The 11,078-nt window shown below is 43.9% G+C and overlaps 1 protein-coding gene across 1 annotated transcript; it reads left to right on the forward strand.

Moving 5' to 3' along the window:
• The first annotated feature begins 1,540 nt into the window (after positions 1-1,540).
• LOC149318449 (proton channel OTOP2-like) lies at positions 1,541-11,078 on the forward strand. Its single transcript, XM_089507801.1, has 7 exons — positions 1,541-1,564; positions 1,611-1,969; positions 4,060-4,196; positions 7,095-7,153; positions 7,698-7,825; positions 8,852-9,765; positions 10,905-11,078. Exons 2-7 carry the CDS (start codon positions 1,720-1,722, stop codon positions 11,076-11,078), a joined length of 1,662 nt encoding a protein of 553 aa, XP_089363927.1. The 5' UTR covers positions 1,541-1,564; positions 1,611-1,719.

Below are 11,078 nucleotides of genomic sequence, written 5' to 3' on the forward strand. Positions count from 1 at the left end.
GACGAGTCATTATACAGTATAATTTTGAAATGGTTTTAAAGTGATCTTGAGAGATGGGGTTGAAGTTGCATCCATTCTAGATTCCTATTTGTGGGTGGGAGCATCTCCTATTTCAGACATTGGCAACTTCTGTCAGTATCCAGAAGGCTTGGAGTCTTTCTTTGCCCTCACCCCACCCCACTGGCACATTAGTTCCAAATATCTCTTGGTAGTGTGGGAGACTCAACCAACATGTTTAATAAAAACAGGGTGATTACTTTTATTGCAGTTTTGTGCTTCTACCATCATCCAACTGTCAAGAGAAAAAATGGTCTCATTAATCAGTCTGTTTGTCTAGTGAGAAGCATACAATTCCCAAGAAACGTATTGTAGGTCATAAGGTTCTAAGTCATGATGCCTCATATTTTTTAATTTTCAGACCTTTAGCCCTTCTCATCAAGCCCATGTTGGCAGTCAGCTTTGTATATTTATTGTGGTTTTTGTCCCCCAAAGCCCATGATTCGCAACCTTTTTATGCACCCCTCATAAATACAGTCCGTCCTCGCCTTACGCGGGGGATCCGTTCTGGATCCCTCAGCGTAAGGCGAATTCCGCCTATGCTCGAGCCCCATTGGAAACAATGGGGCTTGTGCGGGTGGCATGGCGGCGCGGGCGCGCGCGGGGCGCAATGGGCGCACGCACCCATTCAATTGAATGGGACGCACCGCCCCTTCTGCCCCACGTGCGCGCCGCGGCTTGAGCACGTATGCTCAAGGCCGCGTATGGCGCGCCCGCATATGGCGCGGGCACACTGTATTTGGTCATTGTTTGCACCTCCTACAAAACTAATGTCACATTTGAAGAGGAAGAAGTCTAATTTCTTATTTTTAAACTGCAAACTGAACCACATACAATACTGTGGGTGAAAAAACTGATTTTTTTTAAAAATAAGCTTTTAATTCAGAGCATAAAATGCCAATCTAAATCAAACAATTAGATTCTATTTCAAAAGAAACTGTAAATTATTATAAATTGTCATGTTCTCTCCTTTTGATTAAATAAACAATGAAACTACTATCTATGTAACACCACAACCTACAACCACCTCTCAAGGCACACTGGGTGCTGGCTGAGTGATGAGCTATGACTGGTCCCTCAAGGACACAAGCCGCTATTTCTCACACCCCCTGAAATACCTTCTCGCACCACAAGTGGGAAACATCCACCCTAAACTAAACTGCTGCTCCCCTCAGGCATTATGGAAAATGCTGCTGAAAGTGTTGAGGTGAGATTTAGTTGCCAATACAGTTGCCTTCTATATGTGGAGGGAGGGGCATTTGTTTTTGGTAGCAAGATGTCTTGAGACAGCTCTCCTTTGTAGCCTGCCAGTGAGCTAGACTTCTGTTGAAACAGCACTGCCAGATCACAACATTAGCCATTTAAACTCACCTAGGACATGCACATTTCTCCCACATTATTAGACCTCATGCTAAGCTCTGTGTGTGAGAGTGAGTATGAGAAAGAGAGAAAGCAAGTTGTGAAAATATGCACAGTAGTATGTGGTATGGATTTAGCCAGTTGCAGAGAGAGAGAGAGAGAGAGAGAGAGAGAGAGAGAGAGAGAGAGAGAGCATATACGTGTATCTGCCTAACCTGTTCTCTGGTCTTGACAGTCATACTCTCTGTACAGAGCTGCACCCTGCCACACTCCAGGGGCCCAGGAGAGAGACCTTGCTCTGCCATGGCACCCACCACCCAATCCAGTTCCCTACTCTCCCTGCTCTATCTGGCTCTATTAACATTTGTGGGCAGTGCTGTGCTTCTTGCCGAGATGCATCAACACAGCTTGTTGAGTCACAATGTCCATGCTTTTCTGGCGGTGCTCATGATTTCGTCCTGCATCTGGATGCTCTGGTTTGGCTGGCGCTCGGCCAGCAACAAGCAACTGAAAATGCATCAGGATCACCAGGCTGGAGCAAGCTGGCTCAAAGGTAGAGGTGCTACAAAAACTCAATTGGTTGCAATACATATATCGGTGTTGGGGAAACATCAGCCCACAAAGTCTGGATGAACTTCTAGCCCAGTCAGTCTTCACTTTTGGCCATGCTGGATAGACAAGATGAGAACTGGAATTCAGTGGCATCTGGAAGGGCACATGTTCCCCAGACTGGGAATATAACTTGTTCTCAAAAACACTTGGAGATGATGACTAACCATGAATCCTCCTGCTTTTCCAACATGTAGGCATTTCTGTAAAAAAGAAATCAAAGCATGTTGTATTGTAGCAGAGTGGGCATACTGCAGACCCTGAAAGCCTGCACCATTTAAAACATTTTTAAAATGCAACATTTTTAAAAATGAAAATTTACTAGCAAACAATTCATTACATAAGGGGTTGTAACAAATTAGTATGCCTGTTCTTCCAGCCTTGTGAGGTAGGGTAAAGTTCCAAGACACTCTATGTATATTTTCTACAGAGATAACCATTGCCCATGTTTTAATCATTCTTCTGTCCTGCATAATGCAAGAATCACGGTGTATACAAATCTGGAGAAAGGTGGTTTCTGGAGCTTAGTTTCTACTCCTTTCAACCATGTGAATATGTGTCTGCCAAGCCAACTAATGCATAAATAAGGTTAACCTTAATGTTAGCCCAGAAAATCAGATCAGTTCCAGTTTTCAGTTCAATGTATTTGTAAAAAGAAATGAGAAGAGATCATAATTCAAAACAGTCAATTACTTAAAAAAAAAACTACCAGGATCCTAAGTTATTAATCAAAGCAGTGGGTGACAAAAAATAAGACCCACATCTGGGACTTCTGAAATACTGAAAAAGACCCTTTGTTGCCTTTTCTTCTGTCCCTCTCAGGACAAAGGAAAAATCTCTTTGACAAACAAAGAGGTGAACAATGCAATGCTCAGAGAGGGAAACTCATGCTGATCAAGCAATAGCCATTGAGGAATCTAACTGGCTTCCTCCAAGGACCCTTTCCCCAACACAGTTATATCACTATAATGTCATTTAAACTTCTGTGGTTCCATCCTATGGAATTGTGGGATTGGCAGTTTAGGAAGGGGCATTTAAAAGTTTCAGCCTTCCCAAACTACAAACCCCAAGATTCCATAGGATGCGAACATGGCAGTTAAAATGGAATCATAATGCTATAACTATCTAGTATGAAAGGACTGGGAGCCAGTGTAGTGTAGTGGATTTCAGCATTGGACTACAACTCTAGAAACCAGGTTTCAAATCCCTGCTCAGCCATGGAAACCCTCTGGGTGACCTTGGGCAAGTTGCACTCTCTTAGCTTCATAAGAAGGCAAAGGCAAAGCCCCTCTGAACAATCTTGCCAAGCAACCTAAGTTGCTGTAAGTTGGAAAGAATGTGAAGGAACACAACAACCACAACAACAACAGGGCCCCAGTGCTTTTTGTGGGAGTGAGGGCTGAGTCATCATGGAATGTGGCCACATATGCAAACTGGGATCCGTATCTACCCAACTGTGCTCTTTAAAGTTATTTTCAGAAAGTGGAGGATGAGGTGGTTCGTTACAGTGCCTTACATATGTGAGCTGTTCAGTGGTGGAGAGTGGGGTGTTTATTCTGTCTACACCACAACCGCACACCCTTCCCACATTACTCTTGCTTTTTAAGCCAGTACACTTTTTTTAAAAGTGACCAGATAAAGGGACTGACTTCCTGAACAGGTTGCCCTCCAGATGTGTTTGGATAACCCCTCTTATCCATAGCCATTATCAACAATGAAAGATAGCAGAGGTTGTACTGAGAGCAGCAGAGTGGAGAAGGCATGGACTAGGATTTCATATTGGATGGACACACTATCAGGATGTCAGCCCTACATGTGCAAGAATATTTTGCCCATTTCTAGCTTAACAAAATGGCCCCTCTTGTAATTAATGGTATCTCAGCCTTGATAGCTGACATGACATAATTGTTATGCATTAATGGACATGAACTGTCCTCCTAACCTTTCCAGACTCCTCAGAAACCATGAGAAAGGTCTGAAAAATCTATTGCCTGTACAATTTTTGTAGGTGACAGTGTTCTCTTGTCATGGCAGGTGGTCTGTCTCTCTTCGCACTGGCCACGCTAGTTTTGGACTGCCTCTCCTTGGGCTACTACTATGAGCTGCAGCATTGTGCTTCCATGCTAATCACCACTTTCCCGATTGTGCAAGCTGTTTTTACCATCATACAGGTGAGGTTAGCTGTGATTCAGATACTTATTAAAGACATCACTAGGTGAGCCAGATTCTGCCCTCCAGGAGTTAGCATCCTCTGCCTTGCTTCCTTCTTCCTCAGATCCAATCCACATCTAGAGTTTGTTTCTCTTTGCAAAATGCCCACCACCACTTAAGAGATAGTGCTGTCCACCAGGTTTCAGAGAATCTAAGGAATATTTTGGAATAGGTTTGTAGAACTAAAACCTTGGATGCAGACTACACAGCCTATCACCTTGTTCCACATCCCCACAACAATAAAGATGCTTAAGCATCACAACACTAGCTGTAGTACAGAGCAGGGGCAATTTGGCAGAACTGCAGTCCCATTCCCACTCACCCATTTGCCCTGGATAGAACTGGGCATATCCAGGTCCCCCCATGTCGAATCTGCCTGGAAACAAGTGCTCACTACCCTTTATCTCAATTGGGGCAATTTACCCCTCTGAAGTTCACATTTGCGGTACCGGTTTAAAATGGAGACTCCTGTGCTGTCAATGAAATGTATTTCTGCTTTCGTCAAAGGTGACGTATCCTACCGACATTGGCCAACAAAATGGGTGCTTTCCCCCCTCCTTTTTTAAAAAACTGGCAGCAGTATGTGCATATTCTGCCAAATTTAAAAACCTCCAGGTGTGTGTGTGTGTTGTGTGTATTTGGTGCATTACGGATTATGGCAACCCTAAAACAACCGAATCCTGGGGCTTTCTTGGCAATATTGGTTCCGAGGAGATTTGCCATTGCCTTTCCCCTGAGGCTGAAAGAGTGTGACTCCCCCAAAGTCATGGGTTTCCACAGCCTTCCCTCTGAATGCCAGCCTCTGGCTTCCCCTTCGCTTGCAGCCCAGCATTTCCTCCTCTTTGGAACCTCTTCCCTTCCCTTTGCTTCAAGCCCAATGCTGAAGCTCTTGCATTTCCCTCAGAGGCCAGCCTCCTGCCTCCCCCAAAGTCATGGGTTTCCATAGCCTTCCAGCATCTAGCTTCCCCTTCTAGTCAAATGCTACAGCCCTTGCCTCCCCCCCCCCATGCCATGCCATCCCGTTCCAATAATAATAATAATAATAATAATAATAATAATAATAATAATAATTCCTCACCCCAGAATGCCATCTCTGCATCCTCTTGCTTTGTTTTCCCTCCTTGCGACCCCAGAATACACACATATGCATATGTAGCAAAAGCATTCACATATTGTATCAATTTGCCAAGTTGAAAGGGAAACATTTGTAACATTCATATTGTAGCATTGACATATTACACAAAAAAATAATTTTAAAAAAGCCTCTTGCAAAGTGAGGTGCAGTGCCGGCAGCAAGCAAACGAAAGGGAAATGTAGCACAAGCAGACCCATTCTATCAAAATGTATCACCCTGTAGAAAAAGTATTCGCATAGTCTGTCAAAACTAAAAATACAAAAAGAGAGAGAGAGAGAAAGCTGCCTGAGAGAGGGAGGCATGTTCCACTATCTGCCCTCCCTCTGACCTAATTCCCTCCCCTGAACTTGACCCTTTGTCCTGCTCCTTCTTCCTCCACCTCCTTCTTTGCCCCGATCCTGCCCTCCATGGCTCCCTTCGCCCTGCTCCTTCCCCCTCCTCCTCCTCCTTCACTCTGATGCTGCCCTCCATGGCACCCTTCCTCCTCCTCCTGCTCTTTGGCCCCAATCCTGCCCTCCATGGCACCCTTCCTCCGGCTCCTTCCTCTGGCTCCTCCTCCTCCCCCTCCTCCTCCTCCCCGCTGAAGGGGAGGCATGTTCCACCCTCTGACCTCCCTCTGACCTAATCCCTCCCCTGAACTTGACCCAATCATGACCGGGGCGAAGTTCATATTTGCCGGGACCCGGTTTTTCTCAAAAGATACAGGAAATACTCTGCTTTCAAAAGACCCGCACCAAGGGACATTTGGCCCTAAACGGGTGTGAAACCATCAATTTCACTTGTGGAAGAATTGGGGCCAATATGAACTTCCCATGATTAATCCGGTTTCTGAACCGGGGTAAAAGGTAGTCTGAATGGTCCCTGCAAGTGAGGACAGCATGGTGTAATGGTGTGAATGTGTGACTACAACTCTGGAGACCAGGGTTTGAATACTTGCTTGGCCATGAAAAACCAATAGGTGGCCTTGGGTAAGTCACACTTCCTAAGCCTCAGAAGAAGGCAAAGGCAAACTCCTTCTGAACAAATGTTGCCAAAAAAGGTGATAGGTTCGCTTTAGGATCACCTTGTCAGAAACAAATTGAAGGCACACAACAACATTTGGTGGGTACGGAAGTAGAAATTAGACCTCCATAAGTATGAGATGCTGAGTATAAGTATGAGTGGTTAAGACACCAATTCTGATGGAAGATTGGCAGTTTGAGGTCCGAGTGCTGCATGATGGGGTGAGCTCCTATCACTAGTCCCAGCTTCTGCCAACCTAGCAGTTTGAAAGCATGCAAATGCAAGTAGATAGATAGTTACCACTTCAGTGGGATGGTAGCAGCATTCGGTGCAGCCCTGCCAGCCACATGACCACAAGATTTGTCTTCAGACACCACTGGCTCTTCAGCTTAGTAACAGAGATGTCCACACCCCCTACAGTTGGTTGCAACTAGACATTCATGTCAAGGGACTACCTTTATCTTTAAGTGCTACAAAAATCCTCCCCTTAAGCCTCCCCCTTTTAAAAAGCCCTTACAAGGCTTGAAAAAGACTCCCATTGGAGCCAAAGGGAAGCTTTTTTTCAAGCCTGATTACTCTTTGGGGTAATCTACAAGCTACAGGAAAGGTCATAGTTTCAAAAAGCCTCCCATTAGCTCAAATGTATACAACTGATAGCTAGCAGTGGTGTGGTATGCTTTCTTTAATTTTGCATTTCTCTCACACGTGTCCCTTCTTACAGGTCTCATTGCTGCTGTTTAATGCTAAGGTTTGCATCCAAGAACACCAGCACATAAACAGGTAGGACTATTCTCTTCAGTTATACAGATGATGATATGCCAGCCATTTGCTGGGAATGCTAATTGGTTTAGTATTCTGTATCTGAAAGCAGAATAGCCCTTCTCCATTCTGTGACATGGACAGAAGTGACTTCATTCTTCAGGCTTCAGGCAAAGAGTCTGTAAGAGCCATGTCTCATTTAGTTTAGGAAGCCCAAGACAGATTGGGGGATGTACACAGATACCCTTAAAAATCAGGAAGTAGCTGAGAAATTCAGCGATAATAGCTGGGAGATCTCTTGTCACTGTGCTCTCTCATCTCCACTATGTTTAGATCACTTCACTCTGCCTAATGGTAGATCTGGCTCTGCTATAGAAAGATCCCAGTGTATGAAGTGGACATGAAATTGTTAAGAAAGTCAGAAAGAATAATAACCCAACTGAGTTGCTGAATCAATGTCTGTACCTAACTGTGAAGTGGCAAAGTATCTCTCAATGATCTGCAGTAACTTACTTACTTACCATCTTACTTATTTCCTTCCTTCCTTCCTTCCTTTCATTTCTAGGTTTGGGCTGATGCATACTCTGGCCACTAATGTGCTCCTATGGATGAGTGTGGTGCTGGATGAATCCATGAAGCAGCTAGAAGAATTTTATGATGCTTACAAGGGAGAGACCTCCCAGACCCCACATGGTACAGACTTCACTTCTTCTCTGGGAGAGGAAAATAGCAAACAGTGACAAAGTACAGGACTGGCCAAGTTCTGAAAATTTATCAAAGGCAGGAATAGAATCCAACAGCTTTTTCTTTCAGCAGAAATGCTTTGTGTTTTCTTCCTGCCACTCTGCTACTTTGCTGTTTATTTTGAGGAGCTCACATTAGGGTGGAATTGATAACATCAGGTTCTAGTTCTGAATTTGACCCCCTTGGAACCTGGCCCTCAGTCAGAGCCTCCTCAGTTCACCATGCCTCCTGTCCCATTTGGTCTTATTCCAGCTTTTTAAAGAGTTTTTCTTTCCCATTCTGAAAGGATGAAATGAACAGCAGTTGCTGAACACTGCTGTAAAGATATCATAAAGGAGCTGAAGATTTGGGGGGGGGGGGGGGGGCGGATCCCAGTAAAAAACTGCTCAAAATTAATGGAATAGGATGGGCACCACTTCCAGTTAGAACAATATATCCCTGTATGAGCCTTTCTAGGACCTGACATCCTCAGGAGAGGCCTTTCCCAGTCCTACCACCTTTACATGCATGGCTGGAGGGGACACAACATAGGACCTTCTCAGTGGCTGCCTCTATGCTCTGAAACCTCCCTCCCAGGGAGGCCAGAATGACCCTTTGCTTATTCTCCTACTCTGGGCTGAGAAAGGCTTTTTTATTCCAACAGGCTTTTAGAACTGGAGGTTTTTAAAGAACGGGCTTTTAAGAGGGTGCTGTATTATTTTTAACTGCTTGGTTAATTTTAAAAATTGTTTTAATATAGTAAATCATTTGTTTCTGTTTTAATGCTGATCTTTTTAATGTTTTTAGCTATACTGTACTCATTTTAATTTGTTAGCCACCTTGAGTCCCAAATGTGGGGAAAAGGTAAAGTATAATTGAAGATGATAATAATAATAATAATAATAATAATAATAATAATATGATCTAGGAGCCATGTTGTTGCAGGAGTACCAATAGAAAGCACACACACTCACTCTCTTCCTGCTCTTCTTGCAGGGAGCTCCAGCACCAACAGCTGCATCTGCATCACCAGCCTCTGCCACAGCTTTTCTGAAGGTGCTGCCTACCTGCATCCCTTCAATATTGAGTTCAGCCTCTTCTCTTCTACAATGTTGTTCATCATCTGGAAGAACACGGGGCGGGAAGGGCATCACCAGAAGCCTCCACTAACTCACAGGACACATTTCCACCTCAGTGGGGCTTTTGTTGGACTGGTGCTAGGGGCTTTGGCCATTTCAGCAACTTTTGGGGTGATGATATCATTTGGAGTGCTTGCCAAGTTGCCTGAAACCATTCCTGAAGCCCTTCGAACATACTACATCTTCAACTCTGTCTTGTTATCTGCCATGTTCTTGGCAACCTTGATTGGCATCACCACCCACAGGGTGAAGAAGAAAGGCACATCTCTCTCTTCAGATAAGAGTGTGGTAAGAAACTTAGATGTAACCTTACTTCTGGGCAGCTCCTGTGGTCCCCTCATGGTGTCCATCTTTTCTTTGGTAGCCATCTTCTTTCTCCATACCAGTGGCAGTCTCCATCTTCTGGACTTCTGCTTCTCTCTCTGCAAGACCATTCAGATACTGGGACAGAATCTGTTCATTACTGAAGCTTTGTATTCCAGCCTCTATCACAATGAAGCAGATGCCCAAGACAATACTGACCTTGCTGATATAAACTGGGTCTTTTCAATTTCCAGAGGTCCCATGGAGCAAATCAGCAATGGGTCTCTCTCCAAAACTCACAGATTGACCAACATCTTGGCCAATTTAGAGAATCAACACTTGACTGACTATGATAGTAACCAGTCCCTCTTCCATATTTCACAATCTCAAATAGAACCTAAAAGACCAAGCGTCAGAAGAAAAATTTTACAGAATGTCTCGATTCTCCTTATTTTCTACAACATTTCGGTGAGTAGGTTTGGTTTCTGTCAGAAGCAGAGGTGCTGCAAAAAAATGTGAAAAGAGGATAATTTCTATTCACTTTTGTGAAGTTTGGGTGTAGAAGGGAATCTCCTGTAGGGACACACTGGCCTGTTACAGACTGCCAAAATAAAGCTGCTTCGGGTCTCTTTGGAGGTATGCTGTTTTAATGATGCATGGGTCCTAAGAGTCCGGAGGTCGCACCAAAGCCACACTCCATTCCTAAGCAATAGTCATCACTCATGGAAGGTGGGTGGGACCATCAGCCAGTTGCTTCTCAATCAACAGGGGAACAAATCCTCATTGCTGCCCAGTAAAAGGAGACTGGAGTGTTGGGGCCAGGAGTCACTGCTTAGCTGCGTAGCTATGGTAGGTTACACATTTGTAACTACCAAGTGAAATCCAGCAACTGCACTCCTACTGGGACTGTGCCATTTCAAAATGCGAAAAGAAATTGTAGAACTGAAGGCTTCCATTCTTCAGGTAAATCATCCTCTTTTAGAAAGGATCTAACCTAGCATCTTCCCAAAATGTTGTTTTATATGCACGGTGATGAAAGAAGAAATATTTAGGTGATGCTAAAACTATGGCCTACTTTACAAGATATGTAAAAAGCTCCATTCACCATCATATGTTCATGCAATGAACACTAACATATGTGAAAGAAAGAAGCATATAAAATCTATATTTCCCACAATCTGTCACACATACTGTACATTCCAATTTCACTTTCCTTTCTAAGAATAGTTACAGTCTTCTTTGTAAGGGGTTAATTTTCCAAGCAACAACCTACTTAATGTGAAAGTATCTGGAGGTGGCCTGATCCTGAATGAAATCAAGAGTTGCTCTAATAGATTAAAATTGCTAGAACTTGTTTGCTGATGCAGATCAACATGGTTGCCAGCCTATTAGGATTCTCCTTCTAGTCGTGGTTATGGAGATTATCATGAAGACCACTACACATCAAAGCTTACCACTACACCACCGGTGACCACTATAGAGACATGTACTAAACAAATAGGAGCTTGTTTTTCACCAAAAATACATGTCAGTCCTGCTATAATAACACTTATGTAAATAATAACTGGAATATCTGATTCCTTTCCTTATCTCTTTTGTTTGCCTAGGTGTGGATTCTATATGCCTATGGCACCCGCCCACATCTGGTGAGCCAAATTGAGCAGTCACTCTATGGCTTCACGCTCTGGGCCATTGTAGTCAAGATCTCGCTGCCACTGGGCATCTTCTACCGTATGCACTCAGTAGCCAGTCTTTTTGAAGTCTACTGCAAGACCTGCTGA

Source organism: Sceloporus occidentalis, unplaced genomic scaffold, assembly GCF_023333645.1.
Source record: "Sceloporus occidentalis isolate IW3139 unplaced genomic scaffold, rSceOcc1.0.p SCAF_2, whole genome shotgun sequence".
NCBI classification, from domain to species: domain Eukaryota; kingdom Metazoa; phylum Chordata; class Lepidosauria; order Squamata; family Phrynosomatidae; genus Sceloporus; species Sceloporus occidentalis.

Bases quoted from the DNA above. Each gene is read 5' to 3' on its own strand.
- LOC149318449 (XM_089507801.1), top strand. From the start codon at position 1,720: ATGGCACCCACCACCCAATCCAGTTCCCTACTCTCCCTGCTCTATCTG. The intron at 4,197-7,094 runs GTGAGGTTAGCT...CCCTTCTTACAG, and splicing joins CTGTTTTTACCATCATACAG to GTCTCATTGCTGCTGTTTAA. The intron at 9,766-10,904 runs GTGAGTAGGTTT...TTGTTTGCCTAG, and splicing joins TTATTTTCTACAACATTTCG to GTGTGGATTCTATATGCCTA.